Genomic DNA, 27,716 nt, shown 5'->3' with positions numbered 1-27,716 from the left:
TCCGTTTTCATCTTCTATTACTTTCCCTTCATTCTTGCCACAGGCCCCCTCTTGCTCTCTATTTCTCACACATGCTGAGCTCACTCCCACCTGTGGCTCTACACTTCCTCATTCCCTCACACCTCTGCAGAGCGGGTCTCCTCACTTCATTTGATCTTTCACAAAATTGCTGTGCCTAAGAGAAGGTTTCTTTAACCAACCTATCTACACCTCCCCACCAAGCAACCTATATTCTTACCCTGTGCTTTGTTTTCCTTCACTGCATTGACACTACCTTCATGAGAATCTTGCAATAGAGTATGTTATCTGAGAGTTGAGTGCCAGTCAGGGCATCAAAAACAAAAACAAAACCAAAAAATACAGCTGCTTAATTTCCTGTCAAATGTTAAGGCCAGAAAAATGGAAAAATTCAAGTGCAAGTACACAAAAGTGAGCAAATACACACAGGTTGCATTAAAAAAAAAAAAACTTGGAATAGTTGACAGGATATTATATAAAAACATATTAGGAAGGTCCGAGTTAACAGGCTTCATTCAGTAACACGAGAAATTCTGAAATTAACCAAAATTTAAGTCTTCAAATAGCCCACTGATTCTATAGAAACATTATTGATGGAGTTATTTAAAAAAAAAAAAAAAAAAGCTTAAATGTAAATTTTAAGGAAGCTAAAAATAGTATTCCTACACCAGAAAGCATTTAATTGGATTTATAATTATGCAAAAGTTATTCTTAGTTACAATTGAGACTCTAGAGTCACTGTTTTGTCTACCATATATGATAAGACTTCTGGATTATAATACATTGATTAAATGAGTCTAGTGACTGGTAATTCTGGGAAGAAATTTTTTCTCTCAAGTTCATATTATGATTGTCTTATGGGCTAAATTTTATTATACCATAAAAAACTCAAGATACAAAACTCTGCAAATCATGCAATCAGATGCTATAATAATCAATGTAATCATCTGAGATTCTTTATTCTTCTATAGTTCAAAAAACACAGAGTCAATCTTGCTATAAATTTTGGATGGTTTTCTAATTCCAATTCAAAATGATTCCAATCCAAATCAAAAATAAAAGTACATAAGAAAATCTTAGATTTTCTTACATGAAAATCTCCTTACATCAATAGGTAAACAACAAAGATAGCACTCAGCTAATTATTAATGATTTGGGGGGGAGGGCAAATTTTAAAAGCATTTACTTACTAGCTCCACTTCCAATTGTTCTGTGGAAAAGTTGTGACATCCGAGGACCGAGAGGGCCAAACAGGTGAGGAGGAAGACCCCTGGCTTCTAAAAGAGCTAAAGAGAAACGAGCAGAAATGGGTGAGTTGTTAATGCAATTGATATTATCTAAAAATCTCAAGCAACTGATTCATCTTACATAATTGAGTTAAACAATGTTATTTTCCATTTTGAACTTTAAGAGACACTACATTAAACTTTCAAGGCCATTCTTATATATTAATGTAATTAGTAAGTTATAACATCCATGTGCCAACTCCAAGGCATCTTACGGTTTTATGGAATTAAATATCAGCGCTAGCAGAACTGTGTAAATGGTCCAACTAAAACCCAATGAAAACATTTATTTTGAAATTACATTAAATCTCTACACTGTTCTTCCTCTGATATTCTCAAATACTGGTCATGAGAGCCTCTAAATACATATGAATATTTTTATCAGTTCCAAAAAAGTGAGAAAAACTGCATTCATGAGAGTTTTAGTCAAAAAGAGAGTGTTACAAGTTCCTATGGGATCTTAAAAGCAATCTAAAACTTATAAATAATGTTTCTTGTAAGCCTAACATTTGAAATCAACCACTTGAAGATGGTAAAAATACCCATCCACTTCTAAAAAACACATACGTACAAAGAAGGACTTACAACATTAAAACATCTGAAGTTTCTGTATGCATTTTATGTTCATTTTAAAACAAAAGAACATGGTAAAAAAAAGCACCACGCTAGATGTACTGTTATTAGGTAGCAGAGAACAATATATTAAGCTATCTCTCCTTTTCAAGATCTTCCTTAATTTATTACTAGCTACATATGTGACTACAATAAAGAAAATTTTAAAAACATAAAAAATAAATATATAAGAATTTGTCTAGTTAAACAGTAAAATGAAGAGCCAGGAGAACATTTGCCAATTTTGAATCATCAAATCACCACTAAATAAGCAGCTTTTACAGAGGTAGAGGTATTGCTAGATTACGTTCAAATAAGCTTATCTACATTAATTCCAACAAAGAAGAGCAGTTAACAGGCAGCCCATGGGAATGGTTTCTTATAAGCTCCAACTCTTTACCTTGTAATCGTCCCATCTCGGAATCATCTGATTCACTCTCCCCAGAGGTGGTCATGCCCACAGCTCCTGCAACAGAACTAGAGGCTTCAAAGAAAAAAATAAATAAATAAGGATTAGGAGAAGAACTTTTAAAGTTATTACCTCTAGTTTATCATAAAAAAGGAAAGCAACGTTTTACACATTACAATGAGTAAAGGCAATTAAATGTCTGCCCAATGCACACTCTGCTGCTCTTCTAGACTTCATGCTGCAGCTTTTAGGAACAAAAAGATGGCTCAACTATCTCAGTGTTAAACGAGCGTAATTAAGTATTGTCCTGAACTCCTCTCTCACAGGTCCATGGAGATAACACTGCTAAAACAACTGATATTTAACAGATGGGCAATTAGTAACAAAGGTAACAGCAAAACTAACATCTGAGAGAAATGTTCCCTGGGGATGTGTGCCTTCTTCAGTTTGCTTTATTCCTAGACTGTAGTCTTGATCAAATCATTTATCTGTTTTCTTTAATTTCAAGAGTGTGTGTAGATTATACTTTTTATTTCCAGGACAAAATATTGAAGATGACTGCAAGTCACTACAAACAAAGGAGCAGGCTACTAAGATGTCAAAACAAAAGTAGAGTGAAGAGTTCAGATTCAGAAGGATGCTACTATCGGAATGAAGTGCTAACTCAACCAATAATTCAGTCTAGGCAAATAAAGATTGATTCTGTCATGAATCTGACCAGGAGATGAAACTATCTTCCTGAAGAAGGTTAGCCGGAATATAGTGTCTGTTGAGTCCTAAAACATATTTTTATATAGATTTAATCTATATATGACCACACCATCCACAGTACCTTAAGCCCTGTAAAACTGACAAATAATGACTGAATGCAAGCCAGGAAGAATATCTTTGTCATTACTGTTTAAAGAGGCACATGGGTAATGTGAATTTAAAGAGCTGTTGTGAAGAAAAAGATGCTAATACACCAACTATTAACTGTATATTTCATAATGCTTTTTTTCATACCTCACTGATTATTTTCTATCATTTCACTGGGATTTTTTCTTTAATCATGGGAAAATGTATGGTTAAGAACAGAAGAAAGTAAACTGGCTGACATGCCAAATCCGGTCCAGCATATCATTTTGTAAATAAAATTTTATTAGAACATAGCCAAGCTTATTCACTTACATACTGTCTGTGGCTGCTTTCATACTACACCTACAAAGTTGAGTAGCTCCAATAGAGCCTTCATAAAACTTATAACATCAACTATCTGACTCTTTACAGAAAATGTTAGCAATCTCGTGGTTGAGAATTACAGGCTAACCAGAAATACTTATTAAAGGGTACAGGAGTTTAGCAAAATTTACACTTCTGAAGAAAAAGGAGATAACCAATAACTGTACTCTATAACTACTCAGAGGTGACGTTCATTAAATGTTTGTGATATGCAAGCTGTGTCTATGTGTTTCCTTAGACATACAAAGAGGCATTATAAGCAAGCTTTATCATGCACAGGAGAAAACTGGCTTAGTGACTTTGCAGGTACTTGCCCCAGGTGAGACAGCTAACAACAGATCAGAGAATTGAACCCAGGCAGTCTGACTTTATAGGTTGTACTCTTAAGAACTGAACTCTATCAGCTCCTTAAATATATTCTTCAGTACTAATTTTTAATTCAAGTACAGCTGCTTCCTCACATTATACAGAAACCTTGTTAACAAACTGTCATAGGGGCTCAACTACAACTGAATTTGTTAAAATAGCTCTTAAACTTGTTTTAAAATTCTTCCAATCATGTGGAAAGCAAACACAAAGTTTTGATAAAATAGTTGGTTTTCTTAAAAACATACTCTGGAATCATACATTTTTAAAAGAAAAAACAAATATTCGCTTGAAAGGTAATGTTGGTTTTTTAAGTTTATCGAAGGTCTACTGGTTTACTTTCAAACGTTCTATAGATCTACAATCTACAATTAAATTTTAAAGTTTTAAACAGCTGAATCTAATGACTTACATAATAATGAATATCTCAAACTGCACTGCCACAAACACATTAACCAAGATAAAATTTGTAAAAGCACATAATAAAAAGAGTTGCTAAAACTATTATAGCAGGGTCCCAACCTCAAGAATGCCACAGAACCACTGCAAAAAAGGGCAGTGATATTCTGATTTGAATGGAGGTTGAATATCGGTTCTGACAGAAATCAGTTACAGGATCCAAAGGAAAAGATCTTTTGCCAGTCTTATTACCGCAAGTATTAAGCTTCTCTCTACCGCAGCTCACACTATGCAAGATTTTACAAAATTAGATAAACCAAACTAGCTTAGTCTGTGGGTAGCTCTTAGTAAAATCATACAGGTAAGGCAATGTAATCAATCAATAAGAGTCACTGACAAAGTACTTTAATCAAGTCGTCAAACTTCCTTGGACAACATGCACAAGACCTGTCCATAGACAGAAATATAAAAATGAGACTACCAAGCAGAGAAAATCCAATGCCAGATTTTAAGAGGTGTTGATCTTTTTTTTTGTTTAAACTGGCATCTCTCCCATCTAGTCTTAGCATATCTTCACAGCACCATGTAAGACAGTTTCCAATACACAGCTGAACAAAAACAGTAGGGGAATTTTGCTGTTTAAATCAGAACACAAAGAATTTTATTATGGAGCTCCAAGTTTTACACTTCGAGATTTGCAACCTCTTATGCAGAAAACAAGACAAAATTTTAGAATGCGGATAGAATTCAATTTTACATGACAGGAACCAGTAAGGGTTTACCTAAAGAAGCAACAGCAAGACTTTTTTTTAGAGTGTCATGAAAACTCTTGAGCAAGGCCAGAATGGCTGTCAGAAATGTAATTATGCCTTATATGGGCCCTGTATCAGGTAATAGGGTAACAATCAGATCTGTAGTCGTACTAAACAAAAGTAGTTAAGGCGAGAAAAATTTACAAAACTGAGTTGCTTTCTTTTTACAATCTGACTCTGTTCTTGTGAAATTAAGATTCTCAATGCAAAATGTAGGTGGCTAGAACATTTTTTGTTACTATTTGATTGTTTTGCAGGTGTAAAGAATACTTGATTCTCCACTTTAATATCTATAGTATTTCCAAGACTGTATCAGCATGATAAAGGAGTGCACAGTTCTGATGAAGCTTAAAACTAAACCCTTAACTCTTGGGACAATGTGGATAACACTCTTCAACTTCAAGAGCTAGCATTACTTCTATAAAAGCTGAAGGGGTTGAGCCTCCATCACAGTAAACTTCAGAGTGACCCAGCAGGGAAACCATTATCAACAAACTTTCCTAAGTGTCAACAACACTGTCAAAGTCAGGGTGACATCACAGCAAGGGTGGAGCAATGCTTTAATAACTACCAGTAAAAAAAAAAAAAAAAAAAAGCTTATTTCAATGATTCCACTAAAGTAGGTCAAGAAGATATGATCTTCAAAAATAAGCACTGAAAAAATGAATATATAAATAACACTAAAGATGTTATTATCAACCTCTTTAAATTAGTAAAAATATTATTTCAAAATAAATGCTTCAAATGAAGGAAAACTTATACCAACTGTGTAAGAGCTATCTGAGAATGAATACTTGCCAAAAGATGCTGTTGCCATCGTTGATTTATACTCTACACTAACTTAGAGGGTTTTATTTTTCTTTAAATTCCAATTTTACATACTGAGAAACTAAAGCACATTTCACTGGTTTATACACCTGAAACAAATATAATATTGTATGTCAATTGTTAAGTGAAAACAAAACCGAAGCACATTACACTGAAGAACTTAATATAAAGCTAGTAAGTAATTCGCCTGTTTCCCTAGTACTTTAGTGAGCTGGCAGAATTCCTTTAGGATCCAGGGGTCCGGCCTCCAAAGTGTAAATGAAGCTAGCGTGCTGCTCTAATACCAGTGAATGTTGCCACATGCATCTTTTACACAAACTTGGAAAATACCTAGATCACACTGTGATTTCAATTATGAATGACAATGAAACACAATAGAGTGTTTAGGAGGGCAGTCTCAAGAACCTAATTCCTTGAAGCTTTTATCCTCTTAAGTAAATATACCAGGGAACACAATTTTACACACCACCCCCTCATTCCAGCCTCCAGTTATATCCATATGAATTAAACTCTTGTAATGCTAAGGAAGCAGAAGGACACAGCCATTATAAAAGTGCAATTTTGTAAGGCCTCGATTTGAGAGACACATCCTAATTTGCAACCCAAGGCAACTTTAACCACTATGTACTTCGGGTTTTCCTCACTTATAAAATGAGGATAACAGCACTCCCATCTCAGCAGATTGTTTTGAATATTAAATGAAAATATATGTAAAGTGCTTAATATTGTGTCTGCAAGAGTGTACACTCCTGTTAGCTATTGTAATTACTGTAATGAGTCCACTTTAACAGACTCAGCAGCTCCATTTCTGTCATCCATATGGGAATTGCCCCACTTAGATATTCAGACTTGAAATAAACATTAGAACACTGGGAAGGGTAGGCTGTATACCACAAAAAGCTTCAATGAGTTGCATGTGCAATGGACTGTATTTTCCCCCAAATTTACCATCTAACCCTTCAGAAAAACTATTCTAGGAAAAGGTACAGGAAAAAAGTCCCGTCCCACCAGAACAGATGCTGTAAGTTCAGCAAGTAACATCACATAAAATTGAAGATCAGTGGTTAAAAATGTTAAGCTGGACAGAAAGCTGAGAAAAAGTCATAAAACATGGACAGTAGTGGGCAAACCAGAACCTTCCTAGAAAACTATAACATATGATCAACCAACCACAGGCAATAAACTAGCACATATTTTAATATTACACAGTTGCACATGAAAAAATTTTGTTCAAGGAAGCAACATATATGCCTACACCCAAACCTATGTGTATCATCCTGGTTGAAGGGCATCATACATACCCATTATGTTCCTAATAATGAATTAAAACATTTTTGTACTGGATCTTAATGCTAATAAGAAATGTCAAGAGCAAGCCACATTTAAAAGCCTGTTAGCCCCAGTTAACGTTGAAGTTATTAGCCTTCTTCTGGTATTGGTAAAGAATACATGTTTAAAGCTGAAAGGGGGGCAGAGGGGGGTGGTGGCTTAACTGTTGCTGTACTAAGAAAACAAGAATAAAAATAAGAAGCCCGTAAAAATATAAATAGTATTCTTGAAGTTGCTTAGATTCAAAATAAATACTTAGTATATTTTAGAAATTATAACAGTTTAAATTAAAATTTACACATGTATGAAGTGAATGATACCATATCCTTAATTTTTATTATGAATTTAAATTTTTTCCAACAGTCAATGGGCAACTATTAAATGTGCTCGTCAATATATAAGGAGCTTAAACAGAAACTTATACTTTCCTAAAAAAGCCCATTGAATGTAATAAATACAAATTTGGATTTGGAAAAGGATTAAACAACAACCGAATCCAACTAATCAAAAAACCAAACCTATGAAGTGAAACAGAAGAGAGCGAGAACTTCATTTGAGGGTAAGATATCTAGCAGATCTTTCTGGCCCTTCTCTTTCCTTCTATTTGGTACACCTAAAAAGTAATTAATCTCTAAATAAACCTGTAAGATACACAGATGCATTTTAGGGATAAGAAGTGCCAACCTACCTGCAGCTCCTTGGGGAATTTCATCCGTCCGTGCAGCTGAAGAATTTACTGTCTCCTGGTTGCTTTCAGGGTCTGCCATTTTCTCCTGCCGACGAGCTTCAGCTGCTCCTCTTTTGCCCAGGCCAGAGCCTCGCCGACTACAACAGAAAAATGCCATCATAGGCAGCACTGCCAGTGACCAGGAGCAATGAACACACAGCACAAAGCTCCAATGAATGGAGCACAAAGCCAGTTTCTTCTTTTACATAAAAATTGTTGCAGAAAATTGCTATGGATAACAACCAAGACTCTGTATACTTAAAATTCTTCCAAGTTATATATTACATTCACAATACAAGCTTTTGTGTTGCTATGAGCTGTTGTCATCCTTACAGACAGAAATGATTTTTAAACTTCCAGCTAAATGGAAAAGAGACTCCTTCTACAGAGACAATTCAACTCATTTACAATAGAACCCTACCTTCCACGGTAAACAGTAAATCAATATACAGACTTTTGGATTGATACCTGACAAAGCGGGGAGGGAAGGGGGAGAGGAAAAGGTAGGGAAAATCCCCATCACCTAAGTTTCAGATTACTTAAATCATCAAAAAATAACTGTCTTAACAATGGACAATAGCTCCATCCTTTAAAATAAATCTTTAGTTTATGAAGATTTAACATCTATAAATAAATACAGATGACAATTGGGGAGATACTTATTTAGGATGAAGGCATAGTATAAGATATGGAAAAAAGTGATTATCGCTCATTAAACAGATAACATTTCATTGATGATGACTTTTTGTTTTAATAGACAAATCAGTAAGCAAATCAGGTAGAAAAAAAAAGTTCTCAAATCACTATAACTTGATATTGTTTAAACAGCAGCTCCCTAAATTACCTTAGGAAATTCTAAAGAAATGTTTTAGACTAAAGTCAAACGACAGTGAAATTAGAAGCTGCCCAGGAAAGCAGCAGTAGACACAAAATTGAAGGCGCTGAATTACCAATTGATAAAAGTATGTAAACTAATATACTGTATCACATCAAAGGTAGTTGATTTCTAGAAAATGAGCTCCAAAACAGCAACTAGGAGAAAGGAGAATTGGGAGACATGAAAGAATATGAACAAAACCTACATTTTTTCTTGTGGGGTAGGTGTCGTAATACAAAATGAAAATTAAGTACATCTCTCCCCTTCACCCATTAAACTCGGTAACTAGTGCCAACACCTTTAGACACTAATTAGTCAATGTTACAGCCATTAAAACAGGCATCCCTTTTGATCCATGAATCACACTATAGAGAAATTTAGCGACTTTTAAAAACTAACCCAAATATGCATAAAAATGCTCATAGAGATTTATTTGGCACAATGGAACTTCGAAAACAACCAATATCTAATTACTGACAATAACTGTGAAAATAATATAGCAACAGAGGAAACGGTAAAGGATAACTGTCAAAAAAAACCTACTATGATTAAAACAGCAAAAATATGTAAACTACTATTGGGAAAGAATTCACCAAAATAATACCAGTTATATTAGAATAAATTTATTTAATATTCAATTGAAAATTTTAATAATTTAAAAAAACTTACAAAGTTAAGGATTTTAATGAAAACTAAACACAGATAATAAACAAGTCAGGAACTGGGACACCCCAAATTATTACCTGGCACTAGCACAGGAGCCCGTGGTCTTTTGGCGTGTGCTCCGCCTCAAACTGGGGAGCTCAGCAGGTGGGGATTCACTGCGCTTCTTGGTAGATTTTCTTAAACCTATATATGTGAAATGCAAAAGTAAAATTTTAAAAAGAGATGTTACCTAAAATTAAAAATTACAAAATTCTTCAGGTCATCACCCTGGTCAAAAGCCTACCGCATCTTCCCTGGCCTTTCACATGCAAAAAGTTAATGTGGTACTTATTAGGCATTCCCATAAGTACCACACTTGTGGGTAAGTATTCACATTCAGGCTGAATTTTCTCACTTTGGCTCAACCTTGACTCAAGAAATCCTACACCGTAAATGATAGTCCCTCTTCTCTCAACCATTCCCTTTAAAAGTTCCTGCCATGTTTCTACTCCTCCACTACTTTTCTCCACTAAAGCCAAAAGGTTTTTTGTACATCATATTATTTTGGAACTTTACTAAACATCATTTAACCCTTTATTACATTGTCTTTACACTGTCCCATTTCACCTGGTTTATATAAGGCAATGAAAGAACAAATGCTTTATTTTCTTTACACCACCCATCAGCAAGAAATATAAATTTGAACGAAGGTTATTAGAAAATCCAATTAACAGAATACTGTATAATTGGGGTGGGATCAATCAAACAAACTTTACAGCTTATTCTGGAAGCTAATTAATACCTTTACAGAGTTAACAGATTCTAAAAAGGTATAGCATTTAAAGTTTATTACTATTTTATGAACAATGGGGAAGCCATGAGAACATCCATCTACCCTCCTCCTCCCCAAATGATGTCATCATACATGACAAAATACTGGGCAGTGTGTTCTCTATCAACAAATGACCTCCAATCAGTGAAAGGCCTCCGAAGTCAACAAGCATTCTTTCCATTAGAATTGTGGCATCATCTTAAATAGATGTTAACTTTTTCAAATCAATTGTACACTAACAATTCTCCAGATCACTTTTTCCCAAGAAGTTTAAAACTATTTCAACTTCTTTAAAGTGGAAAGATAAGAAATTCTTTACTCTTGATTTTGATTAAAACACCAGTAAAGGATCTGGGAAAGATGGGTTAAAAAAAGATTCTAGGTCTCTTCCTAATTTAAAACTTCAGTTCATTCAACTTTGGATGATACTTATAGCATATATAATGAAAGTTGCCAAGTGAAAAACAATCTATTCAAGAATCTTTAAAGACAAAACAGAAGCTATAAAGACAAAATTTTATGTTGGCATTACCATTTAGTAATCTAAACCATATCTTTTGGGTCCTTCCCCACTCCCCAAAATTACTTTTGTGAAAGGTTTATCTAGACTCCTCAAACTAGCATGAAAAGATGAAAGAATAAACCTTTAAGTGAGGAAAGATGATTAGCCTCAGGGTTTCTTAAGTTTCTATTTTATTTTTAGGTTGATTTTCTATAGAGTATATTGCCAGAATTATTTGATGTGATCAAATAATACTCTATACTACTTTATCTTGGCCTGGACACACAGTCCAGCCACCAGAAAGACTGGACATGGCATATGGATTATAAAGCTAGCTTAATATAGTCAGTTAATCAGTATCGTTATTTTTTAATATTTAAAAAAATTCAGAAATTTTTAAATATTTCAAAATATTAAATTACATCCATCTTTCTAACTTGTGTGACTAAGTTAGAACAGACTAAAAAATGTACAATTTAGAGAAGAAAAAAACAGGAGTGTTTATTACATTAAAACTACCAAAAAAAGTGTATTCACTTTTAGAAAAATCCTTGTATTATTGTCACTAACACTTCGTGTAATATTAAATCGTCTTTATATACACCATGATACAGAAATGAACACTAGCACAAATTTTTACATCCATTCGTGACATTCAAAATAAAATATTCAACTTAATGTACTGTGTACTGCTATATTGCTAATTTGAGGTTGACAGTATACTTTTTGACCAAACTTTTTTACACTTCACTTCTCATGACCTATTTTATTTAAGACTTTGGTGTTTCTTTTAAACAACTTCATTCAAACATAATTTCCATATGATAATATGTACTCATTTTAAGTGTATGGGGTTCAATGAGTTTGACAAATGTATTCACCCTTATAAGCAACACCACAATCAAGACACACATTTCCATCATTCTAAAAAATTCCTCGTGCCCTTGCAGTTAATCTCAACACATCGGGACCCTGGCAACCACTGATTTGCTATTTTGTTGCTATTGGCTATTCTAGAATTTCACATAAATGCAGTCATATGGTGTTTTAGAGATAAATTCGTGTTGCTAAATTTCTCTCTATTATATTAGTAGGCCATTCCTTTTTAGAGAGTAGTGATAACGGTATTTCTTTGTGTACATGTGCACCACCTCTTTATCCATCCTTTGTGTTAAACTGTAAGAGATGTGGACTGAGTTACAGAGAAGTAGGGCAGAGAAGAACCAAATAGAGCGGAATAGAAAAATATTTATAACTGATGTCATAATCATACTACAATGTCAGATGACTGTTAGGCTAACTGACATTACGCCATCTAGGCTGATAACCTAGGAAGTAACACCAAACATCTCGTTTTCTGAAAGGCAATTTCATGGTAAAGGAGCTGCTCCGTATAATGCTCTCTATGGAAAAGAGGTATCACTACTATCTGTAACATTATGTGAGCCCAGGATGAGAGACAAAGCTAGCTTTGACATACTCTCCTCCAAAAACTGGAACAGGGGAACATCCATCTCACATGTGGTGACAAATTGGTAATCAGAAACTTAGCATTTCTAAACAAACCAAGTCAAGCTTTGGAAAAACTATATAAATTCTAGGAAAAAGTAAAGTTGAAGCTGAAATAGTTTGTTAAATCAAATACTTTCTAGAAAATAGATATAATTTAACCTTTCTTTGGCCATTCAGCAAATTGATAATGCTCGGATATACTATCTTTGCAATTTTAGACTGGTTGTAGAGTTTTTCAAAGAAACATTTTCTGATACAACGTTATGATAATTCTTACTTTTCGTACACAAAAATATTAACTGACTTGCTTATTATTTTTGACTTGGTGCATAACCCAGCCAATCACACAATTCCTAAGCTTACTCCAAAGCAAAACACAGACTATTACATGTTCAACATACTTCTGGCAAGGCATTAAAATTTTGCTTTTCTGGTTCATTTAGAAAACTTTAAAACTTTCCATATAAAAAAGGCAGTATTTTCGTAGAATTAAAATGTGTTTCCTTCATTCTACTGATCAAGTAAGAAGTATTTAAAAGAGGAAACATGGTAAGAATAAACCTACAACCTATTGAAAACCAATCAAAACACATGTGCATAAAGAAAACACATCTACACCACATAACCCTCCTTCCCAAGTCTGTAAGGAAGAAAACTGCATTTATCATTTATTTTTATAATGCCACTCTGAGAAGCAATCAGAATACTACTGATCAGATTAACACATGCTTATTCACAAAGCCTTTGTGTGGTTAGATATACACGTAGACATATTACTTTATTCAAAGCTCTTGACCTTATCACATTGGTATAAGAATACATGTATTTGTATTCCTACAAATATATTCCTATAATATTTATTCCTTTTGATAAAGATGAAACTAGCAGTATTTTTCTCTTCTAAAAGTCCTAATTGATTTGTTTTTCTACAATATGGGTATTACTCTTTCTTTTCAACATTCATTTCAACCCCAAACTGATGTGCTCAAAATCCAAGGCTTCATCTTTTTAAAAAATGAGTCCTTGCAGTGTGACATTCGAATGTGAAATAATAAAACCTCTTGTGCATCCAACTATAGGCTTGGATTTTTAAATATAATCATTAAAAAAAAAATCAACAGATTGAGGGCCTTAGATAGTTTGCCTTCTGGACCCTTTATTAGCGTAAAAATAGTTAAAATGTTCTTGGGTTCCCTTCTACTTGTAATTGGTTTTTATTTTCTATCTGAAATTTTAAAAAGTATTTCTCATTAAATCACACAACTATGAAATGATTCCAAGTTTGTCATTTTGCAGAAGAAATAAGCAAAGTAGTAACAAGACCTGCCTACTTCACTCCCAGGGTCACCAAAGGGGGAACAATTCCAATCCCTGGAAAAGTAAGGCCTTCACTCTAATTGCTAAGTTACTTTAAAAGTAGCAATATACAACTGGGTGATACATATTCTGTCATGCTTTTATTCTACTTTTAATTCTTACATGATCTGTTATAGTATGCTAATCTTTGATATGGTATATACACACATATCAGACCTATTACAAAGTCCTACAATGAAAAAATAGCCACTCCATGACAAAGTATTCTAGCAACACAATAAGTAACTTGTCCAATTTCGTAAAGATTCCTTTTGCTGTAAAAGGAGTCAAAGTAAACATGAATATCAATGTATCTGATCAAGCTGTTTGAAAAGCAGGAGAAAGGTTGACTTAACACCTTTATTCAATGAACAATGACTTCATTCAAATACATGAATGTTTTTATTCTCCAACTTATATAGTCATTATAAAGTGACATTAAAAGATGATCAAGTAGACATCTACTGTATAATGTCCAGCAACCCTTTGAGTACCCTGCCTTTAAAAAAGAAAAAATTTTCTGAGGAGCTATTTCCTATCCCTTCTTCCATGTGGTATTGATGGAACTGTCATTCACAGTAATTCCTAAACAAGTGGGACTCCAACTGGCCAGACTATTTCAATCACCTCCAATTACAATTCTACAACCACCATCCTCTCTGCCCTCCACCACAACGATCCCTTTAAGGATAGGCACATGACCCAAGGAGAAATAAGGGACTTTCTTACAAGCTGATATATAAATGATTAGACAGTATTCTTTAGGGGTGTGAGAATGAGGGGTTCATAAATCACAATGATTGCGACAGAGAAAGCCATTTTCATTTGAGCTCCTGCATCCAGCCAAGCCTGAAGCTAGCCAATTTCTTGGCTTTATCAGTCATGTGATGTGAACTGCTTTCCATTTAATTTTGACTGAATATCCATCACGTGTAAATGCAAATCTTCTGATTATTGAGCCAATATGGCATAAAAATTTTTATCCTGGAGTAGGTGTCAACAAACTTTAGACTGTGGGCCAAATCTGGCTGACGGCCTGTTTTTTTTACAGCCCACTAGCTAAGAATGGTTTTCACATTTATGGAGAGTTATAATAAAAGATGTGACAGAGATTGTATGTGGTCAGTAAAACCTAAAATATTTACTATATGGCCCTTTACAGAAAATGTTTAATAACTTTGAGCAAAAAAAAAAAAAGAACAGTATAAGTACTTGCCTAAATTTTGAAAATCAAATTTTTTAAAAACTCTCCAAAACAACAAAAATATCCTTTGTTTCAAAAAGAAAAACAATACCTGAGGTTAAACAATAATCTTAGTAGTACAAGTTTCAGTACTAATTTTTCTGTAATATTGTCTCTTAATTTTTTTAACTTACAGTTTTTGTCATATTCCTAGACAGTAAATACATCTCCATTTTAAAATGGAGTAGACAAACCAATATAAGGTACACATACCAACCTAAAACGAGGGTGACTATCCAGAAAATGCTACAATTCATTTACATATATAAGTATCAAAGGATGACTATGATTGATCTTTAAAACACAATCCCCAATTTTTTAATAAATCAAAGAGCTAACAATTAATTATATTAAGTAACCATGTATTTACATGTTAAATCTATTTCAAAGAGTTTTCAGAACCACTCTTATTTAATTCATAAAAGGAAGGAAAAAAGCACCGAATAACATGACTATTACCACACATGAGGAGTTCAATATAGAATCATGTAATAGCACCATTTTCCCTGGAAAAATTGGACCTAATAAAGAATTAATTAATGATGCGTATAGTTTTAGTAACTAGCTCTTGATTCCTTCAGCCAGCACAGAATCATGAGAATTCAGTAAAACTTGGTATTGTCTACTTTCAAGTTTATACATCTTTATTAATGGCTATTTTGGTAAAATGAATTCACAAAATGAAAAGTAATCTATCATATAAAAAAGGATCATATACGTTTATTTTAAAATCACTCAGTAGGAATAAAAGTTTTGAAGATTACAGTGAGCTAAATCCCAAATGGAATTTTCTAAACCAAATGTGTACTTATAAGTCAAAGCACAGCAATTTCATGTATTGTCAATATGAATTTAAAAATTAAAAATGTACAGATGTTAACCTAAGCATTATTTATGATAATAAAAAACTGGAAAAGAGCTAAATCTCCAGTAAAAAGGAACGGTTAAATAAACACCAGTATCATAATAAAAACTGCAGGAACACAGAGTTAGTTAATGAGGATGTGAACTGGCATTTTCATACTGCTAGTGGGAACGTAAATTCATATATTTCTAGGGGCAAATTAAAACATACAACGGTATTTCAAAGGATCATAAGCAGTGACCCAACAAAAGAATAATTATGCAAAATTATGAAGCTATAGTCAATTAAAAAACTTAGATGAATATAAATGCCCATTAGTTGGGAATGGGCTAAATTAAGGTACATCCATATATGGCTATTAAAAATGATAAAATTTATACTTTAAAAAGAAAAAATGTCTATTAGTAAGAGTTTAGGCAGATAAAGCACTTTGGTTTCTTCATATCTAAAATATGGATTATTACCTTATTCTGTCATCATGAGGATGAAACTTATTTCAAGTGTCTGCTATGGAGCCTGGCTTACAACAGACACAAAACCAACACCTACTGTTCACGTAGAACAAGCTCCTACTTTTGAAAAAGTATGTGCATATACATAGAAAAGTGACTGCCTTCTGGGTAAAGACAGAATATTGAACACACAAGCATTCACTTCTGTCCTCTTATGAAACTCCACTAAAATAGCATTAAAAGAATCTGACGCATAAATCCACCAGGATGGGAAGAATGGAAGAGACTATTATTACAACACAATTTAGACGATGAAAAGCAGAAATTCCAGTACTAAATGCACTGGCAAGTCCAGAAACTGAAGCTAGAAAACAGAGATAAACTACCAATTAGAATGACACTCAGAATCCCACAAAGGTTCAGGAACTGATGGTACCTGGTACTCTGGACAGACTTCAGAGTTAAAACTAGTAAGGATTAGTTGATAGGCTATTTATGAAGCAGTCAGATCCCCTCCCCCTTTGCACAGCCGAGGCAGCAAAACACAACAAGATCTTTTTTCTTTACAAAGTACAAAATAAATTCTCAAAGCATATAACTGCAAATAGATGTACCACACCAAAAATGAGAGAGAGGGCGGGATCAAGTATGAACACATGCAATGCATGGCATATGGCCTCTTTCCTAGCCCTCTTCTCCGGCTCAGCCACTAGAACTCTTAGTAGTTAGGCCTTCACCTCCAGGCAGGAGTTTGAAGGAATCTTCCCCATGGAATTTTACCAGCGCCCTCCTTCCCCCACGCCAAAGATCTAAACATAATGATAGAGATTTTATAATGAATAAACCAACGAGTACACTAGACAGTGAATCTCAGTCAAATCTTGTTTGTGTGTTCAGAGCTTACAAATTAAGATTTTTGGTCCCCCTACACTTAGTATGAGGAATCAACCAGGAGTTACCAAAATCTGAAGAAAATTCTTAGTATGAAAGCCAAAATCGAAGCAAACTCAACCTCCCCCACAAAATAACTACATTAGAGGACTGTGCAACAAAGAAAACTCATTCTGAATGTCCTCAAAAAAAAAGGAAAGAAAGAAAAGAAAAAAAAGAAATGTGTCCACAATAAAAAGAAAATGAGAACAAATTAAAAGTTTGAAATGAAAGACAGCAAACATAAAAAAAAAAAAATGAAATGAAAAGCAAGTCAGCATAAAAAAAAAAAAAACAATAGAAAGGTTGGAAGTTGATGAAATCTACCAGAAAGCAGAACCCCCCCCCCAAAAAAAAGGAAATCAAGAACAAAAAGATCAGGACCTTAATAGAGTGACCAGCCAGCCATCCTGGTCTGTCTGGAACTATGAGTTTTAAGGCTGAAAGTCGTGAGTCTTGGGGAATGCCCCAAACCCAAGGGAAACCAGGGCTGCTGGTCACCCTAACAAATGAAAACAAACCCACAGCTATAACAATATCATGACATTTCTAACTAATGGAGGTAAAGATCTGCAAGCTTCCCGAAAATGGGTTACATATACAACAGATCAAGAATCAGAATGTTTGTAGTATTGAAAGCTAAAAGATAATTTTTTTTTCAAAATTCTGAAGAAAAATGATTTCGAATCCAGAACTCTATATTCAATCTGCCAAACAAGTATCAAGGTTACACATTTTCAAACATTTAAAGTTTGAAAAATTTAAAAAGCTTTTTAAAATTTCAGAAGCACGTTTTCTTAAAAAGCAAGTGAAAGATACATGTCACCAAAATGAAATACTAAACCAAGAAAGATGTGGAATCTGCAAACAAGAAGGACTGAAGAAAATGCAGAGGCCGAAGGCAGTGTAACCAGGCTTAACAGAGCAGCCATCAGAGTCCTCTTTTCTTCTTAAACTGAAGCAGATACATGTAGACAGAATGAGTAAAGACTGAAACAATTAGCAGTAGAGTTTGGAGTTAAGCGACAGGCTCACAGAAAAGGAAGACAACAACAAAATTACTAAATTCAGAAAAAACAAAAATGTGCAAGAAGGGAAAAGTTCCTACATGACTCTAAATAGCATTTACATATAGCCATATAAACAGTGAGTGCCAATCATGACTGGGAAAATGAGAAGTATGTACAGTATATGTTTGGTGGGTGAACAGGTGGTGTAAATCTGACATAAGACATGCAATAATGCTCGCAGTGAAAAAAATCAACAAGCAGACATCTGAGCACATAATTCAGAGACACTCAAGTAAGTACCAAAATAATCAGCAATGGGGAAGGACAATGTGGCAGGAAGACTATTGTTTCTTAATAATAATCTTCTATGACTTGACTTTAAAGCTGTGTTTAAGCATTGATAAATATTTTTTAAAAATAGCAGGATAAACACACAAGGAAAGAGGTAGTCTTTAGTGATGGAATTAAGTGGTTTTGTATTATTCTTCTTTGCACATTTTAATATTTTCTGGATTATTCTTTTTATAAATAACAAAGATTTTACAATCAAAAATGTCAAAGATATTACAGAATACAGAAGCTCAAATATAAAAGAGTTTTCACTAACTTACATGTAAGTTCAGTAAAACAGAATTTGGCTAAATTACTTTTTATTCTAACCTGGCATACAAAAATACATACCATGGCTGGTTCAAATCCAACAATGTAAAACAAAACAAGCAAAGCCTAAGAAGGCCAATGATACTCATTCCCATTTAATTTTTTTTTTAAATTGGGAACCCATTTTTTTTTAAATTTAATATCTTTTTTTGAGCCTCAAAATGTTAAGAATCATTGCTGGTAATTTTTCGAAGCGGTTACATATTAGAACTATTAAAGTTTTAAGTTTAAAATATTTTAACAGCTGCCTAATAGTATAAATCCTTTTAATACTCAAACGTTTTCTCTTTAAGCTCCTCACTCTCAATACCTCACAAAGCTAAAAAGTAATTCAATTTTTAAACTCAGTAGGGATGACCCTACAAGACCCAACTCGGTGAATCAAGAGTTTATCTTTTAACTTCTTTTCTCCTGATCATTTCATTCTCATTTCCTCCGTTCACTCTAGAAGTGCAAAGCATCATGTCTCAAGTTTATGGAAAGAGTCCTAATCTAAGCAGAATTACCTTCCCAGAATTCGGCATCTGCCTGGTTCTTGTCTAGTTCTAATAATGGCCACAGGCTGCATGCAAGTCACCAGAAGAGTTTGAAACTCAAGCTGGAAATAAGCTGGTAACTACTGCTGACTAGATCTACAAATAGACACATCAGACTGGAAATATAATACCTTTAAATTTTTCTATAAATAAGTTGCATAATTACCCAGATTTTGATCACAAACTGTTTCTTATATTTCTGTCATCCATAACCTTCTATTTAGACAGTACATACTTTAAAATAGGCAAATTATTTCAAAATTAGCTTATAAAAAGGTAGATTAGCAAAATGTGTTTTGAAGCCAAATTATAAAAAATCTTTAAATATTATATTTAAAATACTATAAAAATATTTTTAAAAATCATTTCTATCATGACATTGCCCCACCGGTTTTACATTTATGCTACATACATTTTTAAGAATGTCTGTGCACTTAACACATAGCAATAATAATTTCCTACTGCTCATTAAAAACTGTCACATAACCCTCTCCTTTCTGGGGTATCCTCAAGACTTCTCTACCAATTGATACAGGGTGACCTCTGTCCCAGAGCTATTTTGATCAGCTGTAGCTGGCAAGCCGCAAGGCTTCGGGAAGCGCATCACAGAACTAGCTGTTTCACTAGTTCTCCTGCCAGCCCTAGTTCCTCACCAGGAACCTGTTCGCCAGCCTGTTCAACAGTTGCCGGAGCAGCTCACTACAAATGGTCTTGCCGAAGTGTCCTCACTGAACGTATTATATCATTTCCCAAAGACAGTCCAGGGACCGCTGCTATCTACCAAAGTAATAGGTGGTCAAATAAATTTAATAAATACCGACTTAAGCAAAAGTTACCGTAAGATTTTTCAGTTTTCCATACGTTAATAATACATAACCTGAATCTCCTTGAGTAATATCTGACCACGGGGAAATGGGTTTCACACAACATCATGTAAGTACTGTTACTCCTATAATTTGGGGAAAATGTGCTTGACCATGAAGCTTTCTTTACTCACCAATCACAGAATGAGCCTTTACCTGAGGAAATGTCACATTCTAATTAACAGGTACAGGGATTCTTAAAAGTTGAAGAAAACAATCTACCAAATTTGGTATGCTTTCTATCTCACAAAGAGTTCTATCCCACAAAGAGTACAGATTTTGTTTTACAGATTTTGTTTCCCTGAGATATACTAATCAGAAATCTGTCTCTCAACTTCTACCCATTGAATTTAATTCTGCTCTCTGGGTTAACCTTTAAAAAAAAAAGCCTACTGCATACAAACAAAAGCCTTTCAAATATATAGAAACAACTCTCAATTCACCATTAAATGTTTATATGGTATTTCAATTTTACAAAGCTGTTTTCACAATCATTCTTTTATTTATGCCGCCACACGAGAATGAATATTATCATTCTGCAAATAAAATTAGGGATTAGGTTGCCAGTGATTTGCCCAACCTCACAAAATCATCAGGAAATAACATAACTTTACACCAGGGTCTTCAAAATCTAAGGATAGCTACTCCTTAAACTGGTAACACTGTTCTAAATGTTTTGTTATGAAATACTCAACTTCAGTTGTGCATCCGAAATCTAGTGGTGCGTTCTAGGTACTGTGCACTGTGCTAAGCCTCCTCACGTATTTATCTATCCCTCAAAAAACTATTATGCCCATTTTATAATGAAAAGTTTACAAACTTTCCCACAGTCACCAGTTGATAAAATGGCAGAACTAGGATTTAAATCCAAGATTTTTAGCTCTATATTAACAGCTCTGAAAGAGGGAGAGAGGAGGAGAGAGAGAAGCAAAAAAATACCATCACTTGAAACCCAGAGTCTAAGACACCTCATTTTGCATCTATATTCTTAAATAACATTACCAATTTTAATGTACTGCCCAATTCTCTTGCAGTATTGCTTCTTACATAACTCTTTCCTGAGTGACTGGCACACTTAATCATGCCTCAATTTCACCCTGCCCTTTTGACTTCAGGAAGCCTTCCGAGATTTAGCTCACCCAAATCTACTCAATCTTTTGAGTCCTATTATTGCAAGTGATTTCTGGAACCAGATGGTTGGGTTTGCCTCTTGGCTCTATCACTTCTCAGTTCTGTGACCTTGGAAAGGAAAACTGACCACTGACCCTGAGTTTCCTTACCTGTAAGGGATAGGAAGAGCACCTGCCACATAGGGCTGATGAAAAGTAAATGAGACAATCCATGTAAAGTATTTACAAGTTGTCAGGCCCTTGTAAGCACATTTATTTCTTACTATTCTGTTTTGAAATGTTTTCCACTTATTTGAAAAGCAGCAAATATGTACTGAATGGGAAGATATAGATCCCTGGTTCACACAGTATTCATCCCTAAAGATGAAGCAGCACCAATAAAGAAGAATCAAGTAGAAACTTGTTTCCTCTGGGATCTTAACATCTCAAGACAGTTCAACAGTAAAACACGGAGAACACGAGTGATAAATAAGTGGCACGACAAACAAAGCGACTGCTTCTAAGTCACACATTCCCACCATCTTTGACGCCTAACCTTGCCTTTTGTGAGATGTTACTCAGACAAGTTATTTCACCTCCTTGGAGTAAAGCACTACTTTTTTTTTTTTTTTTATTAAACTTAACTGCATATGTAAAATGCCTGGCACTTATTAGATGCTAAACAAATACTGGTTCCCTTCTCTGGTTTCAATAACTTAGGCTATAAATAGAGCTCAGAACTAGGACAGTGGCAGTGAAACTGGAAAAGCAATATTAGTGACCATAGAACACACATAGACTTTTAAAGTACTAAGTCAGTTTGTGAGCACGTGTAGAGTAGAGTGAGTCTGAGAGAATGCCTGGACTGGTTTTATTACGGCACAGGGGCAGCATCAAAACTCTCCAAAACAAACAGCATCGAAACTCTCCAAAACTTCACTACCAAGGAAACCCCACTAACTGGCCACTGGTACGGTCCAGCTTTCTTTTAAAAATCATGTTAAAAGAGTTCTCTCTAAAAAGAGGAAGCTGTTCTCTGGAAGAGCTGAGGACATGACACTCAAGAACAATTTGCTCTCACCTGGCCCTGGGCCCTTCTAGCAATAAGAATTGAAAATGATGAGCTCTTCAGCTGAGGCAGAATGGAAGGCAGGAGGGTAAGAAGCGAATCCCATGAAACATGCTGCAAACTCAACCTGGCCCACTGGCTGTAGGGCTAGCACAGTTACCAATGGAAGAAGACAGACAGACAGACGGACATGCATCACAAAGATGCACAAATGCTTCCACTTTACTGGACTGCAGACAAAGTAGGAGGTATAAAAGCAGAGACAAGTAACTCCAACTGTCAAGAAACCTTGGCAGGACCAATTTTTAACTTTTTTTTTAACTTGGCTGTCCCTTTTTAACTTTTTAACCCAGGCTTTTACTCTTTTGACTTCAAGACACCAATCTTAATCTTAATCCAATATCAGTACCTTCAAATTCAAAGATTTTATACAGATGTACTATATATTTAAAATACTAAATGGAACAAAATTCTACAATCTATAGTAAAAGATGTTATCTTCACAACAACCCAATGATATAGATTAAACATAAGATTTTACTTAGTATCTAGTAGTATTCTTGTCAAAGTTTAGCTAATATTGAATCAACTGAAAGTAGTTATAGAATGTAGGGTTAAACTAAACAGAGCTAAAAGCTCTAACTCAATATTAAGTTAGGCTGATTCAATATTAGCTAAACTTTGAGAATAATACTAGTGGACATTATATAAAATCTAATAACCAAGAAAAAGTTCTAGCCCTATGAAAATGTGGCTCTGAAATTTTCTACAAGGGCTCAAAATAGAAAAGATGGTCAAAAATCAAGCTCTGGTTAATTATAAAAAAATTAAATGCTTTAAAAATTGCTTTTTAGTTTTCTAAAATAGAAAAAAGAAAACACTTTAGTATTACAGTAACTGCATAATTGAAAAGGTTTTTCAAAAGTTCTAACGCAATGAACATCTGGCTTTCTAAAAGTCTTTTGGAAATAAGAGAGGAAGAATGTGCTTCAAGATCCCTTTCTCCCATCTAGTTTGATTCTTTACTTAATGTATTATTCTCAAACATTAGTTCTTTCTACCTTACTATAAGCTTCAAGGGGGTAATATTCTTGACCACTTACCTAGGACCCTGAGCCCCAGTGCATGGAACATAAGAGGTATTTGTCTTTAGACTAAACTCCTTACAGGCCATAAGAAAACATGTGAATAAGGTTTAATTATACTAAGGTACATTTCTTCTAATACCTTAGCTCAGTGTTTCCATACATCAGGAACGTACACTACCGAAAAGAACATTTGACCTCCAATCTTGGCCAAGAGCAACTCATTCCTAGAATAATTTTATATCTGATTATAGAAGAATATCCAAAGGAATGTCCCATTCTGATATTAGGAAATAAGTAGCAGATGCTGCAACAATTAAGACATTAAAATGCGATGGTTTATTAATAAGAAAGCATTCCTTTCGTGTCTCCATAAAACTAAATATGGTATCAATTATTATGTAGTGTTATGTAGGTAAGGTACAGTAACAGATCTAAGTGCAGGAGGGGGAAAAAAAACCTGACTACCTTGTATACATAATCACTTTTGACAAACCAAGAGAACCCAATTAATTAAAAAAAAAAAAAAAAAGGCTCTTTCCATAATGGAAACTTACTTGCTAATTTGGCCTGTAATCCAGAAGGTCCAGGTTTTGATGTCTCTGATTTAGAAGACCCTGGAAGAGACAGTTTTGTTTTAGGAAGGCTAACTTTAGGGCTGAAACGAGCAGCCCAATCAAATTTTGAAGAGCCACCAGTTTTACTCTGTTCCTTTTCCCTGCTACTTCTTCTGGGGCTGGGACTGGATGCTGAACGGGAACGCCTGGCCTTGTTCTGGTCTTTTCCTTGTTTTACCCTGGCACCTGGTGGTACAGTGGAGGAGGCTGAGGCTACAGCAGAAGACGAGGAGGAAGTAGAGGCTGCAGAAGAAGAATCAGTGATGGTGCTACACCCAGCTTTGGCTGAGGCGGCTGATTTTGAAGCCAGCTTGGTAGGTTTTGCAGATCTCTCTTCGGCACCAGTTGATTCAGACACAGAACCACTCTTTATACAAGAACTCTCTGTCCTCTTTCTTTTCTGACTCCGTGAACTACCAGTGGCCCCACTCTTTCTGGTATGAGCCTTGCTTGTTGATGGCGATTGTGCAGATTTCAATTGTTGTTCCTGGTCTAAATGTCTCTTCTTTGACTTACTATGTGGCTTATTTGTTTCTGAGGGAGATTCAGTATGCTGAAGTGCTTTGGGTTTTTTTGCAGAGCTAGGAGAATTGGTCCTGTTGTAGTCTGGACTAGCACTGCGTTTCACTCCTCGAGAATTGTCTTTCTTAGGCACCTGCCCCGTTTTTTGCCTTTCTGAAGTATTGGCTCTGTCTGGATCCTCTGGTTGTGGAACTATGACAGCAGATGATGAACTGCAGCTTCTAAGAGGTTAGATAAGAAGAGAGTTAATATCAGCCTAACATTATTAAACCTATCATACAATACTTATTTGTTAACTTCTCAAATCTGCGGAAGTGCTTTAAAAAAAGTACAAACGTTTTCCTGATATGTCAAGTACTAAATAAAAATAGCTTTTTAAATGGTTCAAAATTGAAAAAGAAAAAAAGAGAGGCAGGTTTGACTTTGGGTGGTAAAATATTAAGAGATCAGGTTAACACTTTAGTCCAAAGATTACTGACACCAACACTCCCAATAACAAAATGAGAACTAGGATTGCAAGGAAAAGAATGCTTAACAGTTCAGAACCAGCTGAAACTAGAATGTTGATGCTCTTTGTTCAAGCTTATTTTAAACAACATTAAACTACACACTTTCGAAATGAAAGTCAGAAATTTCTGTCTATAGTATTAAATCTTTAGTTACATTCCTTTTCTACCAATCAGATCTAAAGAAATCATTGACCTATGGCTCTGACAATTAAGAATTAAAGAAAATGATAAAATGGCAATTACAGATGCCTATAATGGTTTCTTAAGCAAAAGGGGAACCTCAGAGCTCTCTAAATAAACATACAAAAAAAAAGCATTGTCTAGGGCATGTTGCATCAACATCACAGCAAAAGTTGATGAACTGTATTAATGCAAAAAGTGACACTCAGAGAAATAATGAAAACAGGTATCATAACATTTTGGGATAACCTGGTAAGTTTTAATATTATGCAATAATTAATATGCAAATACTTCTGCCTTGAAAATGTATAAGCAATGTGAAGATTTACCTTTTAGAAAGGTGTCCCCTTGACAGCTCAGTAGTATTAGACTGCACTTTGGGTGCCTTAGAATTAGATTTTCTACTCTCAGGAGGGCTATATCCCTTATGTTTTGCCTGCCCTAAATGTGACCTGTCAGCAGAAAATCAAAACAGAAATCTATCAGGAAAATGAGATGCAAATACAATACTGAAAGTGAAATAATTTTTCATTTTTTTAAAAAAAGTTCCCCAATTCTTCATTACTGACCCACCTTCTTCCCAAATATTTCTATAATTGTTATTCTATCAGATAATCAATCTGGCAAAAGTAACTGCCTATTAGAACCAAGTCTCTCAACACTACAGTTAAGATTTTACCAGCTGTCATAATTGTATAATATTATAGTTGCTTAACCAATAATAAATTTTTCTGCAATTTTACTGTAGACATTAAATATGCCCAATTTTTGCAAAAAGCAAATCCAGATTTTAGACCTAAACACTACTTTTAATAGACAATGTGACTACAATAGTTTAAAAGTTTTATAGGAACAACAATTTGTGATCCCTAAAATGATACTAATGCCAAATTTGTACATTATAATTCAGGATAACACAGTAAATGCAGAGGCAGATGAAAGTAATCCTCAAACTTATTTTACACAGAAAATCATTAGAAGTACTAAATAGTAAATAAACCTACATGAAATTAAGAGTGATATTTGTTAATAATTTAAAGCAGTAACCAACAGAAAGTACACGAACAACCAAGTCCTAGAGAGAATTTATAACAAAATATTCCAAATATGTTCAAAAGATTCCATCATTGATAGATGGCTGGCTTATACTTATAATAAATCAAATCCTTATGTCAGCATTGTTCTGAGAACAAGTTTGAGGGACATGAAGAAACTGTTTTCAGTTGTTATAGATTTTTTTTTTAACCCTTGGCAATAGTTACATGAGATTTTCATAAGCAAAGGAGGCATACATTAATATGTATCCAGAAAAGCTGACGTTATAGAGGTGAGATATTAATGTTAACAGATGGAATTTATGTAATTCGCAGCGAACATCCATGTAAATCATGTAACATAAGAACATATTCTAATGATAAGTTTCATTAATACTAAAGCTCTTTTATTATAACCATTTATAAATTATTAATGCTCAGATTACTATAAAGTAAATCTACATAAAATAATAATGCCCAATCTAGGATAGTCTATCAGAATATCACAGCATTCAACACTAAATGAATCTTGATGTCTTCTCTTAGCTCATTTTACCAACTCCCTCATTTATTGAACCCTGATGTTCAACATTAATTTTTATTAAAAAGCATAATGTGTTTAAGAATCAGTAAAAGTTATATCTACTATAAATCAAATTAGAAAGAACAGTACAGTAAAATTCATAACAAACTCTTAGGAAGCACCAGAATGAGTCCATTTAGTAAATTATAGCCCAAGGACGGGTGGGTGGATAAGTGTGGGTGGGGGTGATTCAGGAGCTTCTATATCATTGTATGGGTGTTCCTAAAACTCACGTTCTGCAAAATCGCCCACTAAAAATAACTGGGCTAAGTGAAAATAAGATCGGATTCAGAGTACTCAAACTTATATTATTTTTGTAATGAGAGTCCTAACAAAATTACCATCATTTTAATAAAAGATTAAATCTCCACTAACATTTGTACCAGTTATCATAGTTGGGTCCACTCTCTGGAGTCTGATTTTTTTAACTTTCTCCTTTAAGAGTCAACTTTTAAAGATGTTTTAAGACCAGCTTCGACAAAATTAAACAAACATCTCAAGGGCAGATTTTCCCTTTTGACTTTTTCTATCTTTACAAATACTGGAGTAAATGGTTTTGAGCTTCTTGAGAGTGTTTAACACAGTACAAAGGGCAGTGGTTCTGGAATCTACTGAACTAGCTATTTCTTGCACTAAATGATTTCTTTAAATCATTTCTGGAAGAATTTCAGATTTTTCATAAGATCGTCATAGATTATCAAATCTTCTTTAACTGAAA

General features: G+C 34.3%; 1 protein-coding gene across 24 annotated transcripts in view; it reads right to left on the bottom strand.

The window, feature by feature from the left end:
• TRIP12 (thyroid hormone receptor interactor 12) overlaps positions 1-27,716 on the bottom strand; it is a 132,504-nt gene that overhangs the window by 52,037 nt on the left and 52,751 nt on the right. For 16 of the 24 annotated variants that reach the window (XM_025043231.1, XM_025043234.1, XM_025043235.1 and 13 more), the window contains exons 3-8: positions 25,711-25,833; positions 24,111-24,913; positions 9,628-9,733; positions 7,969-8,105; positions 2,317-2,400; positions 1,209-1,304 (exon numbers count right to left, since the gene is read on the bottom strand). In XM_025043231.1, the coding sequence (XP_024898999.1) occupies positions 1,209-1,304; positions 2,317-2,400; positions 7,969-8,105; positions 9,628-9,733; positions 24,111-24,913; positions 25,711-25,833 (1,349 nt within the window). The remainder of the gene's footprint in view (positions 1-1,208; positions 1,305-2,316; positions 2,401-7,968; positions 8,106-9,627; positions 9,734-24,110; positions 24,914-25,710; positions 25,834-27,716) is intronic. The other 8 variants (XM_025043247.1, XM_025043248.1, XM_025043249.1 and 5 more) reach the window with 2 other exon arrangements.

This window comes from Pteropus alecto, unplaced genomic scaffold, assembly GCF_000325575.1.
Source record: "Pteropus alecto unplaced genomic scaffold, ASM32557v1 scaffold110, whole genome shotgun sequence".
Classification (NCBI taxonomy): domain Eukaryota; kingdom Metazoa; phylum Chordata; class Mammalia; order Chiroptera; family Pteropodidae; genus Pteropus; species Pteropus alecto.
The sequence above is the reverse complement of the archived record's forward strand: the minus strand, read 5'-3'. Positions and strand labels throughout refer to the sequence as shown.